The following is a 27,119-nucleotide window of genomic DNA, read 5'->3' as shown; positions in this document are numbered from 1 at the left end:
TCTGTATACATCCTTCACACATGCATAGCGTGTATTCAGAAACTATTCTATGTGTCTACACCCAGATCTCCCAGGTCCAGTTTACATTCCCAATGAATCAAACCAGGAGGAAACCTCATCTATAATAATGCAGTTTCCATCCCCAGTACTTCAGGCCTCCACCCATTCCCTGCAAGTAGGCTCCAACCCAGAACTGAAGACATGACGGTGTGTCACTGTCCCATGTTTGAAAGGTGGCCCTAGAGGGAATCACAATTCTCAGCTCAGCAAATTCAGATACAAAACTTGGTCACCAAACCTCTAAGTTGACCTCTCTCCCAGATCAGGCCCAGCTGTCCCTTAGTATCAGCTTGGTTTTCACACTCTGCATTTGTTCCAGCTCCCCACTCTCATTTTTAACATCAGCTCCAGAAAGCTCACTTATGCTGTCTTTCCTTCCCCGCCATGTTTTGCCCACTGGGATTCCCCATTTTGAGCTCTGATGCGTTGACAAAAGCCAGCAGCTGCGATTGGTCTAAGCCCTGAACACCAGCTCTCGCCACAACACATATATGCCCAGGTAGAGTCCTTGACCACTGTAGCTACTGCTGTGATCCTCTCATGTATAGCAGCAGTATAGTTTCCCAAAATTTATAACTTTTTTAATTCAGACTAAATTTCATAACAATTGTGAATCAATGACTTCCAGAATACTTCTATGAGAGTTAGTTCAAAGAAAATAACCATAAGAATGTTAAAATGGGCAAAACTGTCCATTTTCCGCTCATTTTAAACCCAAAACCAAATGCTTCCTGCTGATTTTTTTTCAAGCAGCCAAGTAAAAATTCAGACCAGTGGCTTTAGTGTATCAGTTATTTGCAACTAAAAGCAAATGTATGACAACATATGCTAACAATGTCACTCAGAGTGGTGGAGCTCTGGCTGTGGTATCGTATTTTAGCCTTTTTTGAGCAGATAATATCTTTTCTGTGTGTTTCTAAATCAACTAGCACATAATGAATACTGACATCAATTAAAATAATAATCCAAACTTACTCCTCTGATGAGGGTAATCTGCATAATGCAGGAAATAAATCTAGCTTTATATTGGATGGAAAAATGACATATTGTTAAATTATAAATCTATTACAGAAAAAGGAAAGGACATGAAAGAAAAACCAGGACACTGCTTTGTGTGTGCATGTGAATCACAGATATCCACTGCAGCACAGATACAATGTCTCCAGCTATTTTATCCACTTCATATCTGATAATCCAGAATAGATTAAAAACACTGTTAAGGATGATCCTTGAATACTGCTTTCAATAATTAATATTAAAAAAGAAAGCAAAGCCAGCACTTATAAGCCTAAATAATGTGTTTTAGGACTACAGCTTGAGATCACTCAGTGTTTTGGGTCACTTCTATTTTCTGCTCTGGAATCTTTGGACAATGTCCCAAGTATGCATATATTATACCTCTTATATCATGATCCTCATGACAACAACCACCATTCTTTTGGCTGTGAAAATAGAATAGTGCTTGCTCCAAATCATTTTAGCCAGTAGTTCATCAAGGGAATCAGCTGCTCAGAAGCTGGAAAGGTTCTGTTATCCTCCATTTCCAGCCTTGCTTTCTAGAACAGTAGAAGTAAAATATCCAACGTAAGAGTGCTCAATGCTACAATCAGAAAAGGGAAGATAGCTCCAATGAAATCTTTTGAGTTCATAAACAACACATACTTATTACTAAAAAAAGCCTATATCACAGCAACAACTACATAAAACCAAACCATCTGGGGTTTATTCCACTTTCTGTACTTTAGATAGCATCATGTAAGAAAATCCTTTTACCTCCCAGTTCCATAGTGGCAGGCTGGTGTATTTAATTCTGCAGTATAAGCTTATTGATATCAATATAATAACTATGCAGATGCTCAGGATGTTTCTTAGGAATTTTCTATACACACTGTTGAACAAAGGAATTTAAACTACATCAGTAGTCAAACAAGCAAACAACTAGACAAACACACCACTCAATCAGCACCTTTTCCATCTGGCTGAGTGAAACTTGCAAATTCCACCCACCATAAAAAAAAACAAAACATTGTAACCAATGGCAGTTTTGACTCACAGAATTATTTCAGGACTTTTGATGGGTGGGATTATGTATTAAACACCTGTACAGGACACATGGCTTTGTAAATTATAATGCATTTATTTTAAATTATTCCTTCCACAAGAATACTACAGACATTAGTAGCATTTATAACCAGCTGATATAGTAACAACATTGTTTTCAACCTGTGGCACACATATTCCCCAGTTACACCATCACTGTAAAATGTTTAGAAAGCCAAAAGAGTAGATAGCTGGTCCAAACCTTCAGCTCAAAAAGGGCAGAGTAATAAAAACCAAAAATGAAAGACAAAGTACAGAAAAGTCTGTTCAAAGATCACACTTCTTAGATAAAGAGAAGAAAAATAATCTTTGAGCCTTTTGTGAATTATATCTGTGATTACTTGAAACAAACTCAAGTGTCATCACGAAAGACAAAATTAAAAGACAAATAATGGGTTACCTCCTACCTATTTGCAACAGCTGACTTGCTGGAAAAGCAGTGGGCAGCTTCTCCATATCTCCCTTTCTACAGTTTCCTAGCCCCAGTAGCAGGGGGAACATAAGGACAATTAAGGCTTATCAGATGCTCCTCTATGCTGGATGGAAACTCACACTTAAACACACGCTGCTAAATGAGCTTCTCTTTTTTGCTTACCCTTTTTGCTTACACATATTAGCATCAAGAAACTAATTTGCCAGGTTCATTGCATTCCTTCAACCACTGTGGTTCATTCTGCAACTTCATAATACAGCAGCACACTTCCTTAATTCCAAGAATCTGGAATTATTTAAATACTAAAACATTTTGGCCACCACAAACTTAGTTCAAAAGCATCACATGAAGGTTATCATTTCTGCAATAAAATTCTCCCCTTGAGCTGTTGGCCACAGAGTGAAAGAATAACATCCAGAATCATGATATGGAAAAGGAACAACCCTTTTATCACTGGGATACAATGATTAGCTTAACCTACAGATAACTTACAGCATTGCCTAGTTGGTGGAAATGATTGATGCAATCAGATCAAAACAACAGAAAAAAAGAGGAAAAAAAAAGAACAAGGAAAAAAAAAACCCCACACACGAAAGACACAAGTAACCCCCCCAACAATAACAAAAAAACCAATAACACCCGCCCCCCCATCCAAAAAAAAACTCCAAGAATCCTTGAATTGATAACAGTATGCTCTAAATTAAAGTAAAACTTGTGCAGATGCAACGTGAGTTTAAGACAGTACCCTGAAACAATGGGCTACAACTCCACTGAATAATAAACTATTACAGGAATTTTGATGACCCCTCCATGAATTCCATCAAGCCTGTAGCTCCTGAGGGCTCATTCCTTACCAAGCCTTTTCTTTAAGGAGGAATGATTACAGGATACAAGAAGTTCCAAACTGATCCATATGCAGATGTCAGCAAGCTATGTTCTTTTGTTAGTAAATGGGAACAAGTGCAGTCACTTAGATAACACAGTATTCAATTACAATGAATATTTGAATTAAAAACACATGGCACCAGCTTGATTGAAAAATCAAGTTGCTTGGCAGCAAAGTGCAATATGAGGAAATGCCTAACATTTATTTTAGTCCTAAGAATTATTCCTTTAAAAGAATACTGAAAGGCAACTTCATGGAAACTCCCAATGCACTCCAGTATGTCTTGGACAATACCCTTACACACTGATAGTAAAAACAAAAATTAATTCAAAATAACACAACCAACAGCAACAAAAGCGCATCTTAACCATGACTGCTTTCCCGTTTGACAGCAAGGAAAACACATCTGTTGGCTATTTTGTAAATCTGCTTTAAGATTTGCATTCAAACTGCAGAAGGCTGAAGTTGATTACTTTCAAGGAATAAGCCAGGCTTTCTGCTCCCTCAAAAAAACCCTGGGAAAGATGATGCAATGGAAATGTGGTATTCAGAGCCTCCAAAGCCAGCAGAGAAATAGCACACCACCGTTCACCTGGCCTTCAGTCCTCAGCCCTTTCACCCCTTGTGTGAGGGCCCTGCTATATATGCTGGTGTTCATCAGGGAAAACAGAGCTCCTGCAGCAACTTCCATTCTGATTGCTCACCAAGGACGGCACTTAGCACCTCGTACAACTGCCGGCAGCCTCCACACCGCCATGGCAAACCCTAGCATGCAGTTAAGGCTTCATTCCTGTAAACCTCACCTGGTGACTCGAACTTCACATGGGAGAGAAAGGTAAGTTTACAGCTGAGGTGGTTTATTCAGTTGTTCGGGTTCAACAAAGTGACACTGATGCCTAAATAAGCTTTAGAAAATAGAATCCATTGCCACAACAGGAAAAGCAAAACACGGGAAAACTGAAAAAGAGTCATTTTTCTTCTGCCTAGGATTTTCCAATACCACTGTTTATACCCTCATACAAAAGCTTTCCCTATTTAATAAACTGATTAAATTAAACCAGTTGACACCCATCTGTAGCCTTATTTTGTTTTCATGGGCTGGGCAAACCAGTGAATTACAGGTATGAATCATGCATTTATTTTTATTAAAACAGACCTTGAACTTTCCAAAAGGATGAGGACACATCAAAATATTAATTCTGAGGTAACTAAAAAAATTAATATCCTTCCCCTTGGCATCTACATGGAGTAGGTTCCTCTACAACAGCTATTCCTAAAAATATTAGGTTATGTAAATTAACGTGTCAAAGCCACATGCTGCAAGGAAAAGAAAATTTTAAAGGGTGATGCAATTAGGGTCAAGAAGTTAAACCGGAATGTGTGTCTTTAATCAGTTTACCATGAGAGCTGCAGAACTCTTGGCCCTTGTGTGTTTAGAGCCATCCAGAAAACATCTAATTTGGTCTTTTGTCTATGAAAAATTTGCATTCCCACTAATTGGATGTCAGAGTGCTTTCATGAGACATTAAGCAAATATTTACTTCAGACATTCAGTGATGTTGCAGAATAACCTCAGATATTTCTCCCAGCCAACAATTTACCTTCTGCACACCTCACTGATTTGCGCTTTTAACTCATACAAGCACACAGCTGATACTGCTCTAAACTCAGAGCTCCTCTGCTTCCCAGTGCTTCTTTCCACCACATACTGCAAACCCATCTCTCACAGTGAAAAAATTAAATTATATAGAATCCCTATGATGCAGTCAAAGGGAAATACCAGGAAATACCAAGCAAGCATTTTCCTCACTTGGAATGTGTGTTATTTTGAAAAAAGCAGTTACATGCATGGAAGTCTTAATTTAATTAAGAATTTAAAAAGAGCTTTAGTCAACTCAAGCTAACAAAAGAAAAGGTAGTTTCTCTTCAAAGACAATCACAACCTTGTACATAAGCCCATTACACAGGAAAAGGAGAAATGATCCTTCTCTGTCAAAGGTCATAATAATAGTTGGACCAGCAGAGAAAGCAAAGACAAGAACTGTAAGCAATGACTCAGAAGAAGAAAAAGGTAAGTGGAAGGATGAAGAAAGCAGGAAGGCAAGAAATTAAGCAGAGAAAGACTGAGGCAAATCAAATTCTACATTTGAAAACCTACAGATTTACTACAAATGTATTAAATCTGAAGGAAAAAAAAAAGAAAAGGTAGAGTTTCAGGCAAATATCACAAGAAATTTTCAGGAATTCTTCTAGATATCAAAGGTATCAAATAAAAACCTAACTAATCGTGTTTCTATTGATATTAATAAGTAATGCTAGTGTCCAATTAATATGTGTTCAATTTTTTTGTTTTTCAATCTACCATAAGGTTTACTAAATATTTAGGCTCTATTTTGCCCCTTCCAAATCTCAGTCATCTCTGCAAAGAGATCAAAACCTCAAACCATATATTTTGAGTGCATGAAGTATTTTTAAGAGCCAATCATCCTCCCCTCTGTTCCAATTTGATGCCATGTTACATTGAACTCAGTCCATGTTAATGTAGGCTGTAACTGCTTGCTTCAAAGAGCTTTCCTTCTCCCACCCCTTCCTATTCTGAACAATGTTGAAAAGAACTATCAAATTAAAAAGAAAAATCTTTGTGATGATTGAAAGGTCTATGACATTGGATATGTAAATTAATACTAAATATACTCTGTATATTCAGAAACACTTTGTGAAATTTAAGTTATTCCTTTATGACATTTTTCATGCACTGAAGAAGTCATCAAAAATACTTTTGGGTGCAAATGACTTGCAGTTAGCATCCCTGAGAACTGTAAACTCATCCTCCAATGCAACCTGGTTTTAACTCTGATTTCACTGTTTAATTGAAACAGCCATAAAAAGATCAACTGCTTCTGAAAGAGCTGGAAAACAAGGAAACAAACCCTCTGTTTTAACTACATCTATTTTTATTAGAATAAATGAAATATAAAAAAATCTTAATTTAAGTGCAAACCAGCATTCCATTTCCACTATAGAGAACATTATCAAAACTGGAAGGAAAAGGGACACACTAGGCACAACCAAAACTTCACCAATTATTATTCAGAGTGTGTGAATATACATTTATCTTCAATTGCAGCTACTATATTACATCGTCACATGAAGCTTTATATGTTCAGTATATATTCACTGCAGGTAGCATTCTGTTGCAGCTAGCAACAATTACCTGATAATTTTATTGTATTTCATATAGCAGCAGATGCTTTGTAAATCTTTCCATTTCAAGGAAGGAAGAAAGACTAGACATATGAAGCAGCTAAGCAAGTGTCACTGAATATGTTTCCAAAGAAAAAAAAGCATTGTGTTTTTTCACTCAGTGGAATCTAATTTTGTGCGTACATGTCAGCAGAACAGGAATGGAAAGGGAGGCAAGGTCTTGACTGAGTTTTCTGCAGTTACTTTGCATCCTTAAAGATTTTTTTTTACATAAAACAGTCGAAATACTTGCTTTTACTTTGCAGCTTCTGTTTAGGATTCAATATACTAATATCTTTTTGGTTCCTGATGCTGTGCCACTTAGCTATTTGCCACATCCACATATGTCCTTTGGGCATTCCTGTAAAGCCAGTAGGGAATTTCTTTCTTAAGCAAATCCTTTTAATGTAGCTAAATCTTCAATGAGTAGCTTTGAAAGTCTGCCCTATAATGCACTGACATAAAAGAGCACAGTAATAGCTGATGGACAGGCAGCTTGAAGGAAATAAGAAAGAGAAACTATATAAACAATATTTTGCCCATTGTGGATTAATTTTCCCCTTGGTAACCTCAGCCACAAAATGCTGCTGGATTATCATTACCTATCCTTATTATTGCTGACATTATTGTCCACATTACTAAATAACAACTTCACATTTATTATGCACACTACTAAAATACCTATTGCAAGGTAGAGCAAGTAGCACAATTTGAAGCATTTAAGCTTATTTCTCAGGAAAACCTGTTTTCCATCCTTTCTCTTCAGTCTTAAGTGCTCAGGACTAAATAAGTCTATGTTTTATTTTGAACACTCTCACACAGTATTTCCAGTAGGTGTGTTCTTGATATACTATGATAATCAAGTGCTTCATTTCAGATGCCTTTGTGTCAGACACTTTTTCCATTTCCTTTAAAAAGTAAGCAATGTGATGGTATTTGATAACCACTCACTGAAGCTGCTGCTTGAATTAAAACCAACAAAATTCATTTATAGCTAAATGCCATTTATCCAAGGCTATTCTTTGAGACAAGGCAACAACAGAAATAGGAAGAGGCTTTTCCAAACAACAGCCCATCTCTTCTAGCGGCACAGGAGTACTTTTGCAAAGGGGGGGAACAGCATGAAGCAGACACAGACCTTGCTCCACACTCCTCCTACTCTGGCAAAAAACAAGCAGCTCTAAGTTAGAATCACCAGGTAGCACTGGGGAAGATCCCCCTTGTTTTTATTCCCCTGTAAATGCTCAAGTTTAGAATTATCTCATGCAACCACTAAAAATAAGCAGCCAAAAGAATAGCAGAATAATTGCATATACTGTCTCCCTGTTTCTGCAAATGTTCCCCCTCTGTGAAACCTAGGTGGCCTTTTGGATGTTCAAGGCCCCTCTACATATGGAGAAAAATTTGACACCATGAACTGGCACAACCCAGGGGCAAAAGAGGCTCTTCTGCAAAGGGATTGTCACTGTGCAGAATGCTTGGGAACATCATCAGGACACAGGAGCTGCGACACGGACTGAAAGCAGTAACACATCTCAGAGGTGGCACATGGAAAGAAGAAATGGCTGTAGCATTAACTCATGTTAAGTGCACCAGACTGTAGTTAATTCCATTAATTCCTAGTGGCAATAAAGCTATAGTAGATTTTAAGAACATAAAAATAATTTCATGGCTTTGTTTCTCATAAGTAAATTGCTAGTCTGCCCTCAAACAGCAAAACTGAAACAAAGCTACAATCTGATTTATGTTAAGCAACGTTAAATGCTCCTACTTCTTTCCCTTTAGCAAAACCAGAATGCCTCATGCTGATAGCTCTCATTGCTGAAAAGAGCAAATCAGCTAGGCAAAATAATGAGCTGTGAACATATTCCCTTCTCCCAGGTCCCTCAGGTAAGCCTATACAATGCTGTGATCACAGGCCCTTCCCCCCCGCCCAGTTCTTCTAAGTAAGAAAGAAGAAGATATATCTGTCAATACATCGTATAAAGCACATTTCATTCGGTCAATGTTTTTATCAATGGACAATCCCATGAGGTACAGAAATTTCAAAATTTCTACATGGTACAACTGTTTTACTTACGAACTCTTTCTTTCACTAACTACCAAATCTACTTTGTTCAAAATAGTTAAGACCTTGGGTCAAGGAGACAGTGGCATTAGCACTCAACAGAAAATGTGCTTCTCTACACTAAAATAGCCACTTAAGCAAGAATGTGGAAATGATTTATCTTGCAATGTTTGAAGTTGGATCTTCACCTCAGCTATGTCATGACTGCACAATCAGTCAGAGGAAGACTGTTACACTTTCATACAAAGAAAAGGATATTCAAGTCTTCTCTATGAGTATCTAACAAGTAATATTACCTTTCAGAAAATAAGAAAAAGCATAAATATTAGCTAGTGGAAACAGTCACATTTATAACACTGGACTTGAAGACCTTCAGTGTTTTAGTCCCCAAATATAAATCTGTTTAATAACAGAAAGGCAATGCAATTTCACAGAAAGCTGTTTCGTTTAAATAAAGCTGTATTTGTAATACTAAATACTGCAGTCCTATATTACAGCAAGATAATCAGAATAATATCAAACTGAATACTTAAGTTGAAGCTTATTAATAAAGTCTTGTAAATTAAAATATATTTTAAGGCATGAAAACAGCCAGGTGAGTTTGATTTGGGATTCAGTGATACTGTTTATGCAGTCACTATCCTTTAAGAGCTATACAACCTACAAGTAATTTTAAAAGTAGAAGACTATACGGTTTCAGTCACGATTCAGAAAAGTAGCAGCATAGTAATTAAGACAGCCATATTCCTAAACTATACATACAAAAAGCTGAGTACTATACACTCTGCACACAAGTTGCATTATTTTTGAGAACTCAGAGTATTCTTTATTTTAATAATATGAATATGAAAAGGTCTATACATTATAAATGCGGATGTCACAGGATTTCTTCTTGTCAAAAGTGAAAAATCTGTGCATACAGCAAGCAGCGATACTCAACTTCCAAAAGGTCAAGTGCAAATTAAGCTCTGCCATTTCTTTACTTCTATATGAATTTGGCAAAAAGACAGTGTAATCAGTTAGAAGGAATAGGTATTATAACAGAAATAGTTATTTTCTAGGATACTACATACAATTATGTATGTTTATATCACAGTGATGTCAATATAAATTAAAATATTCGTTTATATTGAGAACATATCTGCACCATAAATACCGCTTTTAAAGTGAGTATATCAGAGAAAGTACTAATGGCCTGACACGAGGGAGATGAATGCATGGGCCAGAGGCAACTCTATTCTGAAGGCATAGAAAATACGCCAGCTGACTTGACCTCCTGACCTGAAGTTCTAGATAGAGTACAACAAAAGAACAAGAACATTCAGCAATTAAAGTAATGGAAAAACATGTTGACGATCAATGTATATCAGGTTTGTCACAGAAAAACACCAGCCCTGTCTTAGTCAGTGCCCCCATGCACACCTGTGCCAGGATAACTATTTTTAAGCTGCAAAGAATGGGATGAAGAGTATGATTTACATGAAAAATGAACCTTCTTATTTTACTGGAGAGAGCAAGCAACCAAAAACTGCTGAAGGCAGGCTGGCTTTTTTCAGTAATAGTGCCATCTTAGAGTATTTAAAATGCAGCCTCAGAACTCAAGACCACTTACAAAGCAAAAGCCTAAATAAAAACCCTCAAACTGTTACTACTTTCATCACAAAAAAAAAGGTGGAATAAAAAAGTGCCATTTTCTACCAAGCTTATCTACAGTGCTCTTACAGTTTGCACCCGCCAAGAAGACAGTGCTTATGACAGACTGGAAAGTGTACACATGACTGTATGTGATGCACTGATGTAGCTTATGATGACATTTTAAAATCAAACTGAACTATAAGATCTTTGCTTCATTCAGACTGCAATATGAGAGGGTTATTCCCATTTAGCTTAAAACAGATAACTCATCAGCTTAAGCTAAGTTCATGTGGTTTAACTCAAAATAACAGTTTGTGGAAGTTTTCTGGAAATGGTTTAAAATTAAATTTTAAATACAATTGACATAATCATCTTCTTTATTCAGTGGGAAAAGACCACACAAGCATTTACTTCATTATCTGGGCAGTTATGCTTACACCTTCCAAAACTACTGTTCAGTATTCCCTGCAGTTTGAGACTGTTTCACCTATGCCATACTACCAATTTAACATGCAAACCTAAACAAATTTCTGGCTGCAGGTATTAGAAGAAGAGGAAGGTGCCTTTCCTATATACCCTCCATAAAGCTCTATTTTTAAAAAAGCTGAGGGAAAGTAATTAGGTATTTACTTTATATATAGATATTTAGAAAACTGAAATATTTACACCACTGAAATAGCCTGCTAAAATTCTCCATTGCAAATAAAGAAAAGGAATTTTAAAAAAGGAAAAAAACCCACATGGTTTTGGAGGGGCAACAGAACTGGAAAGTCCCATCCTTCTGGGACTTCCATATATGTAACCTTACAACTTGCTCATGCTGCAGCTCATTCAATTAAATAGCTTTCAGAAGGAGTAGATGTCTGATGGATTATTGTATTATAATTGGACAATTTGCAGCACTAGCTCATCTATAGGAATATGGAACTTGCAACATCAGATAAACTAAGCTATTGTATCTGTTCACATAACTTGCCCAAGGCAATGTAATTCCTAGTATTTTAATGGGAGTCGTAAAAATTTGAGTCTATGTTCATTGCATTTAATATTATTTCAACTGATATACTCTACTATAATTACTTTTTTATAGTCTGCCTTCCAAAATTTTACCTCAAACCTTTCAAGATCTTGCTGTCAGTAGCTTGTGACTGCAAAGCTGATCACTCAGGCTGATGTTTTCATCAACCACGTTTGACACTGTCAGGTCAGGTGTTTATTCAAAAAGCCTTGCTCTCTTCTACGAAGAATCCTAATGATAAATATATTGTCTTAACTATGGAGGGGAAAAAAAACAACAAACAAAAAACCTTTTCCTTTGGAAATCTCTGGTATTCCCAAGGATAGTTGACTTTCACTATGAAAGTTGAATTTCACTACCCCTTTGTGTCAGGGGTACCCTGCTGCCAATTTTCAAGAAAAACTACCTAAATTCGTCCACACAATATAAATTTCTAAAATACTGTAATTGGCCCTGTTTTTCCAGTATGCTACAATACACGTCTCCTGCTCTGCAAAATGGGTTAAAACCAAACTATCTATGTAAAGGCCAGTTACAACAGCTCTGTATCATGACAGCAGTAAGACTTCCAGGTTGCAAGCAAATACCAATCCTCCGCATCTCATGCAGAAGAAATAAAATCTACACACAGACAAAAGGAAATAGGACACTGGGACAAGGAGTCTGGTGAAATTGGAACAGGAGGGAAGAACAGAATGTGTAGCTGGATGCAGAAACTGGTCAGGCAAGGAATGCAGGAACAGAAATAACGAGATTACGACAGAAGAAGAAGAATGGTACACATAAAAGGTAATGAAATTAGCAAAGCAGGAGTCAAGAGAGAAAAGACTTGTAGAGCAGGGAGATTGAATAAAATTATTATGGTATTTGCTTACTGAGTTAAGAACAGCTGGATTGGAAGAAGGTAGAAGGAACGAAGGTCAAGTCTAAGATAACAAGTAAGATTGCGTATGCTACAATTACTGCTTCCTGGTCCACACTAAAGATCATCATAGCCAAGTACATCATTATTAAGATATCAGCATCTACCCATGAAAACAACTAGCAAAGATGCTTTCTCCACTAGTCCTTTTCCATGGATGGTGACAACCAGCTGCTATCATCACTTATTCTGCAAGCTTGAGTCACAATGGTCCTAGCATCCCAGCGCTTCAGACCAGCTGCTGAACTGCTGAACTAGAACATCAACAGAAAGTCCACAAGTCTACCTTGCAGCATTTTGCCTGTATCCAGGTTCGTATCTAAAAAAAAAAAAAAAAAAAAAAAAAAAGCCAGGAAAAACATGAAGAAAAACTGTACAAGAACATCAAGATTACGACTCGAAGCCATGAATTTGTCCTGAAGCCTGTTGTTAAATCTTTTCTGACAAACTCCCTAAATTCAGTAACTCCAGACTGACACACATGAATAACGAGCTGGCTTTCCACATTATCAGAGCAAAATGTTTCATAAAAATCAATAATGAGTGTTCAGCAATAATACAGCTTTGCATCTCAAAGAACACTTTAGAACATTACCCTTTAAAAATTGTAACATCTTTCTATTGCAACATCTCAGAGCACCAGGGATTTTCACAGCGATTTTTAGTGCATTTACGTATATTTGACAAACTAACTATACATAAAGTATGCACTGAAGAGGGTTTAGAAGCATGCAGAATATATCTGTAAGCATGAACCAACAAAGACAGCGTTTATAAAAGCCAGAAAAGTTGAAGATGGAAATACTGAGTTTGTGTAAACAACACCCACTGATAAAACCCAAGGACTGTGATGAAATCAAGTCTAACAAACAAAAGAAGCATAAGGCACAGAAATTAAAGGCCTGTCGCTGGTATGCCAGAAAAAAGCTTACCTCTGTTAAAAAACATTACTTAGAACTAGTCCTACAATAGGTGTCTGAGAAGTATGAAATTTCCCATTATCACTGATAGGTATCACCACATGAAAACACAAGATTCACTGTAAAATTGTTGAACATTACTGCCCCAATCCAGAGAAACAGATAGACTAGACCTACCAAAGAGACCCAAATTACATCGCCGTAATATCCAGCTTTGATTAAAGCTTGTAAAACACCTGGAATACAAAACTTAGGTTCCTGGTGTGATCCATTCACTATATACATTTTAATCCCCATCCTTTTTAATATTTTTTTACTTTGTTTAAAAATAAAATAAAATCTGTCTCAACCAGTCAAGACAATCTTTTGCAACAACGGAGCCCGTGACCAGAACAACAGCTAACAGGAATGCCTGAAACAGCCTAATGCTGTTACAACTTATCAACAGACAGATAAGATAATGCTCTTGTGCCTGCCTTTCTCCAGCAGAATGATTCCAAGTTAGTCTGCAACAAAACCAGAAGCTGTGTTCTCCCTGCTTAGCTTTTTTCTTTTCTCCTGCATGAGCTCTGAAGGAGAGCAGCTTCAAGTCAGGCCATTTAAGCTAACTTTGGGAAAAGAGATAAAAAGGCAGTTACCATCTCCCAGACTGCACAAGTGAACATCAGCTAGATGCTTCCTTATGGTAACCTTTCACAGGTAACAAGAAAGGAAAGAATGAATGTTGGGAAAATGGGGGGGGGGGGGGGGGAAGAGGATTTTATTTAAAAATGCTTTCACTATCTTCCTTAATCTTTAATAAAAAGAATAAGGAAGACCTGTCATGGAAAATGCCTACAAGTTAAAGCAGACTCAATGGTCCCAGCTAGACATCTGAAATAACATTTAACTGCTTAACACTGCATAGCGATAGGATTCCCAACAGCATCTTGAATTCTTTAGCCCATTTGTTTCATTAAACAATTCGCTTTTCAGACACCCTGTGTACTACTTCCTAGAGACAAACACTGTGTCCTCAGCGGAAAATCTTTCATTACTGTTTGGCACAGACCAAAAATCAAACAAATCTACTGAGAATTGCAGAGCTGTTCATGTTGGAAAGGACCTCTTGAGGTCATCTTGAGCAAACCTGGCTCAAGCCAGGTCATCTAGAACAGGCTATCCAGGACTATGTCCAGCTGGGCTTTAAGTATCTTCACAGATGGAGACTCCACAAGCTCTCTGGCAATTTCTATCAGTGTTTGACAAGGATCTCAGTAAAAAAAAAAAAAGTCTCCTTGTGCTCAGATAGAATTTCATGTGTTTTAATTCATGCCTGCTGCCTCCTGGTACTACTGCAAAGACCCTGGCTCCCTTGTCTTACTCTTTCCCATTTGGTAGTTGCACACATTGATGAGATACCCTAAGCTTGTCTTCTCCAGTCTGAACACTCACAGCTCTCTCCTCGTATGCGAGAGACTCCAGGTCCTTAATCATCTCTGTGGCACTGCACTAGACTCACTCCCGTAGGTCGTCTGTTGTACTGAGCAGATTAAAAGGACACTCCTCCCAGTGCATCCCCAAGTACTGTTAGTTTCCTTTGCCATAAGGGCATACTGCTTGGTCAGCTTGTGGTCCACCACCAGGACCTCGAAGTCCTCAGCACAGCCTCTTTCCAGCCAGCTGTCCCCCAGCACATACTGATGCATACGGTTATTCTTCCCCAGATACAGGACTGAACATTTCACTTTGCTGAACTTGATGAGATTCTCATCAGCCCTCTTCTTCAGCCTGCACACTAGGCATGGCAGCCGACATGGCAATGGCATGGCACCTTGTAGTTTTTGTTTCATATTAGGACTTCAAGGTAAAAAAGTAGAAAGCATTGGTTTCCCTTTACTTTGCTAGTATGTGCAAAAACTGCATAGCACTTGACCTTCACTAAGAGTTCACCTCACTCCTTGGTACATATTTTCCTCTGGAAAAAAAAAACAATAACTTTTTTCCTAATCCCCAGAGAATTTGACATGAAGCTGCAAAAATAAAAGGCTGTGGTGTCAAAATACGCAGGTCTTAACTTATAAAGTAAGCTTTATGGGTAAGTCTTCTCATTTGTGGTGAAGAACAAGTTAACTATATCTTTCTAACCAACTATTAACGTACTGCTCACATATCTTTTCATCTTTGCACGTTAAAGCCACTTCTCACTACATCTGTTTGTATGTATTAGCATATTGTTTAACCGAAATATGTTTTACAGACTTGTAATACTGTATTGTAACTGCTGTTTCACCTTGTTAGTTTACATAGCTGTGAAATAATATGTCCATACTCTAATCTTTTCTTAAACAGCCATCCGTTTGATGAAGCATATTCTCAAAGAGACACACTCCCAATTAAAGTACCCAATTCAGGTGCTCACCCAGGTTGTGGCCTTGTGAGAGCAGCACCCACCAGCATCAAGGAAACAACCTGCTCTTCAAAAGAATGTGTAGTCACATCCTTCACTAAAAAAAAAATAAAAATAATAAAAAGTCCAACAACTTTTTATTCCTTTACAGAATTAAAAAAAAAATTAACAAGTCACCATCTGACCATACAGATGATCCAGTTCTATAGATATGACTTCTTACAAAAAAGAACAAATCTCCATTCATTACTTTCACTGCACACACTAGCATTTTCTGTGCTACAGGTCTCTTCTCTACAAGAGACAGCACAATTCAGATTGACATTGCTGAAACCTTGAGAAAGTCCTAAACTAGTAGGTACTGACATTATTTAAGAATGACAGATGATTCTCTATGGTCAAAGAAAAATGCTGAGCACTGCAATTCAAACATCTCTGCTAAAGCTGGACAAAGCAACGGGGTTTCCCCATTAGGAACAGCCACATTTATGTATTTTCTGCAAAATGCTTGGCTTCTTTATGCAGGCCACCAAGAATTTTGAGCCTTCTTGTTATTTCAACACATTCTATTACAAACCTGCAGATACACACAGAAGTAGAAAATTAATGACACGAGGATTTGTGATTTTTCTAGATTCAATATTATAAGCCACTGATACTTTTTAATACTTCTTTGCAGTAGATCCAAAAATTAAAATAGACAATTACAGAGTATCTTCAGAAACCAGAAGGGTTTCCCAACTCCTTGCCACACATCATTCCTGCAACAATATCTGTGTTGAGAAAGAACTCAATGTTATTTCTAGGTTTTGCAAACAGACAATTTACAATACATTTTCTAATCTTTTGATTTTGTTCACTGATGGGGGAAAGGGGTTCCTCTGTTTTATTTGTGTCCTTTCTGGCGGAGAAATAATAAAATAAAAGAACAGCTCTTTGAGAAGCTTGTGTCAGCTTCATTGTCAAGACAAAGGTCACTGCATTCCTATTCATGATGACCTATAACTGTACTCATTTAAAGACTTCATTATTCTGTATTAGAGGGACCTCTTTCTCAGAGGTTTTAATTTAGCTTCATTGTAAGAACAAAACATGCAAGAACCAGAAAACAGTGTTAAAATATTAAAATATGATGATTTTAGCTACCAGAAGTCTTACTCCATTCGCCATCCACCCTCAAGATAACACGTGTGAAGTACAATTTCCAGAACAATGTAAAACAAAATATGACACTTTTACTCTAAAGTGCCTCTCTAAACTCCCAAGAGAAATACATAATTTTACTGTACCTACACAAATACCTCTTAAAAAATCCAAGTTCCAACATCTCAAGATGAGTAACTGGTTTAACCCTCATCTCCCCAGACTATTATGTGTCATAATAATTAAATGACTATTATATAAGTAAACCTGGAAAAAAAATATTAGAAATGGTGAGGAAAACTTTTAAATCACCTACACCTTTCCTACAGACTTAAACGCTACACTAAGATCACTAAGTGTGTATGTTTGATTATAGGTTTGATGGACCAAGGACATCAACTGCTTCATGATATAATTTGACCTTTCTAAGGTTGACAAATTTGTTAAACTAAATAGTGGAATATCTTTAGCAACACATCTGCGTTGACCACTGCTGAATAACTCTCTGGACTAAAGCTGATCACACCCAAGATAGCAGAATTCTGGCACAGATACCTGCATTTCATTGTCACAAAGTGAATCAATATTTGGAAATGGCTTCAAAGGTCTTAAAAAAACCCAAACAACAAATCCTAGGTGTTCCAAGAAATGGAGCTTGCTGCACTGTCTCACAATTCCAAATCAATGACCACAGCTCAGTTGCCACAGGAAGGCCATGTTCCTCCTACCAAGATCGTGTGGTTGACTAAATGTGTTGTCACCACCCTGACCAAATTCCAAGCCGTAAACTAACAATACAAATGCACTCTTCAGCTGCATAAGCTAATCCTTACTAGTCTCATTTTCCAGTATTACCAAGCACTTCCTAAGATAACATGTTTTTCATTCTAGAGATTCATTTTGTCTAAGAGATAAGAAGATTCATAGGCATATTTAAAGCACCTCAGCAAAACGTGCAAAATGTTTTATTACACATCTATATATTTCCTCATTACACGAAGGCAAATTAAAGCAATTCTAAACCTCATCGCTCACAGAGTTGTACATGGATTTGTAAATTCTGCTCTTTAAAACAGGTCTCAGTCTGGTTTTATTCCCACGTATCTCAGAACATCCAAAAGACCGCCCACCTGTGAGATTTTTCTCCCCCTCCAGAAAAAAAGAATCTTTGAGCAGACTGAACCATCCTTACAATCATCAGTATAATTTCTGGCCATAAGCCAGCACTTGCACACATCCAGTCCTAATCAACACTGTAACCTTCTACCCACTGGGAACAGAGTACAAGCAGACAGAGAAATCCACTCTAAGGAAAAACTGTAGGGTTAAAAAGTCTTTTGGACTTTGAGAAAAATCAAAATGAAATCTCTTTTGCCCATAGCACAAAGTTAAGGTTCCTACTGAACAAGAATACAGGAATATTTCAAATGACAATAACATAGGTCTAGATGAAGCAGGTTTTAGCATTGAAGGTGGCACACGTGCTGCTACAGAATATCTGATGCTTGCTGTGGATCCTGCATAACCATCATTATATGGCGCACTTATGCACAGAATGTTTTGATATTTGTAGCACTAAATAAGATACTATTTAAAATACATTTTAAGATAAGATACGGTATACTAAAATAATCAAAGAAATATATTCTTAAATTAGCTCAATTAATTCTTCAAGTCTGGCTAGATAACATTTTATCACATTTCAGATCAAGTCCCCAAGTACAGAAGCAGCTTTCTAACACAGCATCATACCATTACTTAGGACAGCCTTGGGTTTAAAATTACCAAATTCACTGGAATTTAATAAAAACAAAGTATTGACAAATATCAGTATGAAAATACAGTAGTATGATATATACAAAAGCTTACATTACTATAAAGATTATGAATCAAGAATTGTAAGTAAAAAAAAAAAGCCAGAACTAAAACTTCCTTTTAATCCTTAATCTTGTACATACATTGTGACAGACTGATTACGTGATGACACAGTATTTTTTCCAAGCAACACTGCCTTGCTCTTTGCATCCACATCGAATAGGACGACAGCACTCGAGAGAATGAAGCAGGACTGTGTTTAATGAGGCTGCTACTGGTAGAACCTCGTTTCACTTGTTGCAGGTGCCAGATTTACACGAGATGAACACAAAAAAAGACAACTAGTGATTGAGGCTCCTGAATGTCACCTTAAAGAATTAAATTGCCCCATGACTCTGCCCCACAGTTTTCTACTTCATTCTAGAAAATCAGCAATTATACATTTACTAAGCTGGTAATTATTCCCCAACTTCTCTCCACAGAGACACAGTTTGGCACAGTATGGGTCTTACACCAAGGAACTCAACTACAGTCACTGTCAAAGAGATCAAATTCCAGTACCTATCCTTCCAGGTCATAGGTGTGAAAATGAAACTGGTAAATCCTTAGTGTCAGGATCTATAAAACCCATAAATTAGAATATCAGTGCAAGAATATGAAAAAATACAAATTCTTTTGTAATGTAGCCACACATTACCACCTGTGAGAAAACAAACAATGCTGAAATAAATCTGGGCTTTAACTGCAAGTGAAAAGGAAAATGCAATAAATAGGTCTCTAACAACATGGATAACAAAGTGTATCATAGCTGTTCATTTGGTAAACAGGGCATACATCCTGTGTTCCAAATTCTGTGCACATTAAACCTTACTTTCTTAAGTGTTTGTACAAAAAAATATAGGCAGGACACATTAGAAGTAACTGCCACTTAGACTAACATACTAAACAACTGTAATAGCTTGATCCATTATCCTGGAGGGATCATCTCTGGAGATACAGCCACCAAACTTTCAAATCTCTGACTGCAAAATCATTTTAAAAAACTCTTAATTGATTTTTATCAGGTTTTCAGGACCAGTGATTCAACAGGGGACACCCACCAACCCAGTATGAAGTACTAGCTTGGGGTGGGGGGTGATTCCTATTTGTTTATAAAGAAGCATGGGACAAAAACACCAGTGGAACAAGAGAGTTTTCTTCCTTAATCTTATTTTAGGAAATACGTGAGCAATTTTGCAGAAGTTTCCCACAGAAAGACTGACAAAGCCTGGAAAATTCCAGCACAAATGTTTGAAGCTGGTAGTCAGCAGTGCTAAAATCAGTATCTTCCATTTTAAAGTGACCTTCAACATATACAATAGAAAACTGCGAGGTAGTAACTTACAAATTTGCACACGTATCTTTTCAGGCGTAACAAACATTTTCACAGTCACAACTGCAACTTCACATGAACAACACTGATTTGTAATTGGTGGGGAAAAAAGCAGAAGCATCAAACAAAGAGTCTTCATGATATAATACTGGGGACCAGGGGAGGAGAGAAGACGTACAGCTGACACAACAAAAAAACCACTAATGGAATACATTGAACTATTCCAGTATGTTCTCAAGGTCTCCATGAGGCATCAGGCAGCTCTTCTTCATCAGTAGTTCATAACCTGAAACTGTGATCTCCCTTTGCACCACTATATTTTCACTTTTTTTTCAACTCCCTTTCATTTCACGAATTTCTTACTCTTAAAATTGCACCCACTACCCAAAACTCTGTCAAATTTAAATAATTCAGGAACTACCAGAAGTTTTAGCAAGCTGTTCTAGATCATCTGCAGGCAGGTGAGACATGCACTTTTAGTGGCTTGGGGCATACAGACTCATTCACAATTCAGGGTACCAAAGTGCACTTGTCCAAATCAAAAACTGTCATGTAAGCTACTACAATTCGAGACATAACCGTTTGTGAACCATTTTCTATCATCATACATGTAAATGTTTTACACTCCTGTTAGTGGTAGGAAAAAGCTTATCATTCCTCTTTCATCCTTTAAAAACAACAAAAAACTAAACCAGGAACTACAGTGGTAAAATAAAATCTCAAGGGCCATTTTGCTTTCGTTTTTCCTTCTCTCACTGGCACACCCCTAAAGCTTTAGTCTATAGTCTTACTACTACTATGGTGTTCTTTCTAACATCCAGAAGGCAAAGCCATACACTGATTTCTATGCACTTTACTATATCCTTAACCTTTGTTATGTGAAGAAAAATAAATTTGAACTCCATATTAAATTAGGAAAAGTTCTAACTAGAAACATTTCTGAACAACCACTATGCTGTAAAAAAGTACGTTGAAAAATCCAGTAATTTCCCCCTCAGATTTTCTTAAGTGATTCTTAGGAATGTTACAAATATTAAACTTTTAGCATGTTTCAGATTTACTTTGGAAAGTTTTCATCCTTATTTGCTTTTCAGCATGCCAACAATTCTTCTCTGGTCCATGTTATTGCCTTTATTGAATCTGCTATCTTCTTGTTTTTCAATACTTTTCACCCATTTTGAGACTTTCAGCACTGCTACATTTCGATCCACATGCAAGTTTGAAGAGAAATACAGATGAAGGAAATTCATAAACTACCTTCAGATGACTTAAAATGCTTTAAGGTATTTTGCTGTAATATTTTTACTAGGCTTTCCTTACAATGCAGAAGGAGAGCAACACAATAAAAACAAACAGACAGAGGACTTTCTAAAATCTTTACTTTAAACAAAATTGGACTTTCTAAGTGTCATTCTGGATTTCCAGTAATCACAAAATGTCTTTGAAGTTAACAATATGCAATTTATCTGTTTTTAACCAAGGCCATATTTAAGAAGACAAAGATTTGAAAATATGAGCCTATAGGAACACTAAGGCAATCTGTTAGGTTTTGCCTTGGAAGTTGAAGGTATGAGCTTGAGTTCCGATTTCTAAAACAGTGCATTCAAAATATCCAAAAAGAAACTGAAAGAAGAAAACTAGCTGAAAATATGCCAGTAAGTTATATTATTCCTTCTCAAAATTTAATGTCATAATATTTTCTTCATAGATTCTCAAAAGTGTGACTGGATAATAGAAGTGATACCTTCATGATTTTCTAAATAATGGGTTTTATTAAGTTAAAGCAAACAGCCAGAACAATACATATGCAACTTCTACTACACACAATATAAAGAATGTAAATTATAACCTCTGTAAAACAAATGAAAAGGTTACGGACTCTTCCATCCCTGATAACAGGCTGGGTTTCGGGTTAGGTAACAGTTGTTGTTTGCTTATTTAAACTGGAATAGGGTGAAATACATAATCAAGTATAAAGAAAAGGTTAATGGAGTTACACAGTTTCTATGAGAACAAACTCTAGATTAGTAAGAAGAAAAAAAAAGATAGTTAACCTAGTAAAAGAAGTTACAAGTAGGCTCAGGTTTCAATTTTTAGTGGTGAGGGACAACAGGAAAAATTACCCAGGATTTTTGTAACAATTCATTTAATAATACACCACTTTCATAACAGAAGTGTTTTACACTTGCACAATGTTAATAACTTTATTATACATGGAAGCCTGTAATAGGCTGATTACACAATAAGACTGCAAACAACCACTGGTAATTTCCTGACACCAGGAAAGTACGTAAGACTGAAACATCACCAAGAGTACATAAAAAACCATCAGCATAAACATCACCAAAATTACATTAAAAAACTGATCAAAAAATACATTTGCAAAAAGTGGTTTAGAACAGTGCCACTGCCTTTCAGCAGCTTTGAATGGCCACCAGTATTTCTAGCAGGTTTCCGTGGCTCCACAGGCATTTATCAGGATTCACATATAATAAATAATGTACCACAAAATATACATAAAGTAAGGCAATAATTCCAAAGAAAAGTTCTGTTGATATTAACAGGCCACTCAAGTTCTACTTTTGTAGTTGATGTCATCACCAGAAGCCTTTGATGGAACTGCAGCCTTAGGCCCTAAGAGCCTGCAATGATGAACTGCTGCAAACCCCTACACCCCTACTGTAAAGAGCTCCAGAGACACCACTGGTAGACTGCTGGGCAGAGGGGTCAGTGTTAGCTGATCCTGATGCAGGATGGGGGCCTTAGTATGTACAATTGGGAGTAGATTATTTCTTATTGTATTTGGAAACCTTGACATTTTAAAACATGTGGGTGTTTATTGTTCATCATCTGATGCCATAAGACATCAGGAAGTACATAATAAGATAAGCACGTTCTGGAATGTAAATCTTTTTAGATGCTAGCTATTAATTTGAGAAAGTGAGTAGGGAAGAAGTGGAAGGTGTAAATTAAGAAGCAGAACAGACCCCAGGATTAAGTCCAGAGGACCTGGAAGCACGAGAGAGGGAACCTTATACACTAAAAGGACACAGAAAAGGGGAAGCGCAGGAGACCAACATTTTTGAACCATGTATAATAAATAATGTGTCCCAAAAGCCTAACTGGATTATGACTGTAGTTTCAAGTTGGGGTTCTAAAGACCTGAACCAGACACACATGTTTTGCTCTCGTGGTTTGTGTCAACAGAATCTCTTTCTGGAATTACAGTCTTACACAGGAGTTCTGGGGACATTATTGTTTATATTAAAGCTACCATTCTGGGCTCTTCATACAGACCCAAGAATATTTGCTCCACCTGCCTGGAATGAGCATCACCTGGAAGAACAAGGGTACTTTAAAATCAACAAGATTTAGGTAGCAAAATTCGTATCAGCCCAGACATAAAAGACAGCAATTTGAAATGTCATAGATCCCTTCCTCAAAAAAGCTGATATATATTTGTCACTATCTGTAAATTGGAAGTTCCAATACACTACTGGTGCATAGAATTCCCATGTTTCATTACACTTTCCTGAGAGTAAAGCAATTAGAATAAACCTTAGTCCTAGGAACAAAGTTATTTTTTTTGCATTTTAATCTTTTGGGCTATTCCCTGACAATCTATATAATGTAAATTTGATTGCTAAACATTGTCACTTGAACAAAACCACTATTTTAATCTATTGATTTTTTGATTAAAAACCGTAATAAACAGATCTAAAAAAATCACACTAAAAATAAACTAAATATGAAAAGTTGCATTGAAAGGGCATGTTACATTATTCTTAATAGGACTGTGTAGAAACATTCCAATGGCAGTGTTGTCAAAAGTAAAACAAAATTACATTAAGAAGACCCCACAGCCTGGTCACAGTTGGGACCTTACCTGTAACTCTGGCTGGTTGGGGTTTTTACTCGTGTACTACATGGCTCACTTACATCAGACATCATATTTGTATACCCTGAGAAATCTGACACTGAAGTCCTTACTCTGTGGTCCACTTCTCCATTAGAGTTAGTGATAAAAGTCATTGGCACCCTGCTGCCCGACTTAAACTGAGAACCAAACGCTTGTGCAAAGTTCTCGATCTGGTAGGTTGATCTAGGCTCTATGTCCTTTTGAGGATCTATCTGGCTAGGTAACTCCTGAGATGCGATCTGAAAGCTTGCTGAGGATTCTAAGTTTTTCTGTTCCTTCTGGCCAGTCAGTTTCTGAGATGTTGACTGGTAGTTAGACGAAGTCTCTAGGTTTTTCTGCGGATCAATGAGATCATCCAGCTCTTGAGAAGGAGTCAACTGTTGATGCGTAGCCTCCAAAGCGGATAAGTAAAAGCCTGGCTGAGATCCCAGCAACATCCCAAATGGAGGTTTTGGCAACGCAGTTGGCAATACTGAGGTAACAGATTGGCTGAAGCCACACTCGAGTGGTGACGTAGTGTATATCTGTTTGTCTTGAAACAGAGTGTGGTTATGGAGAGTTGAAGACAAACTAACAAACTGGAAACTGGGTCCAAAAGCAAAACCAGTGCTATTGGTTGTTCTTTCAAAGGCTTGCTGGAGGTATTTGGAGTATTCTTGCAACATGCTTGCTTTATCATTTGAAACTGTTTGAGAGTTAGGGCTCAAGTTTTCTTCCTGAACCATCTCTGAATGTTCTCCTGAGGTGTGCAAGTCCACACGCTGTTCAGTTATACTGAAAGGATCTTCTTTCTGGCCTTCCGATTTGTGAGAGTACTGGTCCAAAAGGCTCTGTAAGACTTCATCAGGAATACATGACTTGTCGTGGCAAGACTTTATTTCGCTATTTAAAGATGCAGAATCAATAAGAGATAATGGAGTTTCGTTATCCATAACACTAACACCTGCAGACTGGATGACGGACTGCTGGGAAGTCATGTGTCCGACATTAACTGAAAAGGCACTGTTACTGCTTGCAGTTTGTAAGTATCTTCTTTTCTTTGAAAACTGCATGGCATCATCATAATTGCTACTTATTTGACCTGGTTTACCACCTGTACTTTGGAGAAGGCCAATAGTTTCTACACCAGTATTGGCTACTAGGCCAAGAGAGCCACTCTGTTTCCCAGACAGTGGTTTTTGCCCCAGAATATCTGGCAGTGGTGATACAAAATTAAGGTAGTTTTTGTCTGTCTGTTTTCTGCTTCCTTTTTTCAAGACCAATTTTGGCACCTTCTTCTGAAGTTCTTCTACGCCTGTGCCAACTAGACCACCACTGGAAGACACAACAGGAATATCAACTGCATAATTTGGCATGGCCACATTACTTGTAATTTGTGATTCAGTTACTTTACTGCTACACTTATTTCCTTTGTTTTCAGTGGATGTACTTTTTGTTTTACTTTTTCTCCTTGAGGAACTTGTATTTCCCTGAGACAATGCAGCCAAGCTACCCATGTTATTGGATGATCCGGGCTCCATTCCAGCCCCTGCTTTACCTATGGCTTCACCACATGTTCTTCTGTGCTTCAACAGTCTATCAGTCCTTGAAAAATACTGCTGACAAGTGTCACATTTGTATGGCTTTTCTCCACTATGCGTCCTCTTGTGTCTTTCCATGTGGTACTTCTGGATGAACTTCATACTACACTGGTCACACCCAAAAGGCTTCTCCCTACTGTGGATCTTCTCGTGCCTTTGCAGTAAGTACTTCTGGATGAAACCCATGCTGCACTGGCTGCACTGGAAAGGCCTCTCCCCTGTGTGAATGAGCACATGTCTGCGCAAGTGATAGGAGCTCTTGAAGGCAGCGCTGCAGTGTTCACAGACATGAGGTTTCTGACTGGGGGACGCAGTGGCACCTTCTGCATCTCCCACCAGGGGGGGTTTGGATGAAGCGCTTGGCTTCCGCTTGGCTTTGATTCCCTGAGTTTCTGGCTTTGGCCTCTTTGCCTTCTTGACCTGGGCATCGTGCTTTGGCTCACCCGAGCTCCCAGGGGCGCCCTCGCCTCTGCCACTCAGTAACAGGTCTCGGTGGGGATGCTGGTGCAGGTGATGAAGAAGGCTGAGGTCCTGAATCACACTCTGGCCGGTTCCTTCACTGCTGCCGCCGCCGCTGGTGCTGGTGCTGCTCCCTAGGCCGGGGGACCTCTCCTCCCCCACTCCCCCGAAGAGCCCCCCATAGTGGTGGTGGTGCTGCGGATGCTGCTCCTCCTCCTCCTGCTCGCTGGGCTTCTCTTGCTTGATGCTCACTAGGGACTGCAGAAAGCCCCAGGGGCTCCTCTGCGAGGAGGAGGGCACGGAGGGGAAAGCCCCCGTCGGCTCCTTCTTGAAAGTCATGTCCTGAGGGGGAGGAGGCGCCGGTGGCTCGGCCGCCGCCGTGGAGGAAGCGGCAGCGGAGGCCGGAGATATCACGCACTGCGGGGGGTGCTGGGCCGCCGGGGGGGGCGCGGCCGCCCGGGTGAAGCTGGTGACCGGGGGCAGGCGGTGGTTGAACATAACCATGCTGGGGGTAAAGGTGGGCTCCATAGCCGCCGCCCTCTTGTTGCTGCTGCTGTTGCTGCTGCTGCTGCCGCCGCCGCCAAGGAAACCACTGCCGAGTTTCATCCCCCGGGAAGGCGGGCCGGAGAGGAGGCGCGGCCCAGAGGGGCTGCGGGACCCGCCGCTCGCCCGGCCGCCGGACACCGCTCGCTGCCTCGCTGGCGGGCGCCCGCTTCAATGTCTGGCTCCCGCTGCGGCCCTACAGCCGCCGCCCGGGCGCATCGCCACCACCCCCACCCGCGCCGACGGGCGGCCCCCGGCCCGGGCTGCACTTACGGCTCCCGCCGCCGCCTCCAGTTAAAAATAACGCCGCGTCCGCTCCACAATGGAATTAGCAGCCTCTGCGCCCGGCACTGCACATGCGCGCCGCGCGGCACGCTGGGTATGGCCCGGCCGCACGGGCAGCCAGCGGGCCAGCACCGCGCAGGCGCGACTGGATCGCTCCCGCCCGTTGCCGCCGCGCTCGCATGGGTAGGGTGCTCCCCGCCGTCCCCTTTGCCCCGTGGTGTCGGTCGCGACCACCCGGAGGCTCGGCTCCACCGGGCAGCGCCACAACGAGGTTGCAGGGGGAGGCCTTAGGCGTGCCGCCGCAGGTCTAAAAATAGCGCAAGCGACAT

At 38.9% G+C, this 27,119-nt stretch overlaps 1 protein-coding gene across 1 annotated transcript; it reads right to left on the bottom strand.

Moving 5' to 3' along the window:
• Nucleotides 1-21,753: 21,753 nt before the first annotated feature.
• On the bottom strand, nt 21,754-26,859 carry ZNF281 (zinc finger protein 281). The gene has a single exon (XM_061346010.1). It carries the CDS (start codon nt 26,566-26,568, stop codon nt 23,887-23,889), a length of 2,682 nt encoding a protein of 893 aa, XP_061201994.1. The 5' UTR covers nt 26,569-26,859; the 3' UTR covers nt 21,754-23,886.
• Between the last annotated feature and the right edge of the window lie 260 nt (nt 26,860-27,119).

Source organism: Neopsephotus bourkii, unplaced genomic scaffold (assembly GCF_033783945.1).
Source record: "Neopsephotus bourkii isolate Nb327-2 ecotype Australia unplaced genomic scaffold, CSIRO-AGI_Nbou_v1 NB_250, whole genome shotgun sequence".
NCBI lineage: Eukaryota > Metazoa > Chordata > Aves > Psittaciformes > Psittacidae > Neopsephotus > Neopsephotus bourkii.
Note: the sequence above shows the minus strand (reverse complement) of the source record. Positions and strands in the feature narration are given on the sequence as shown.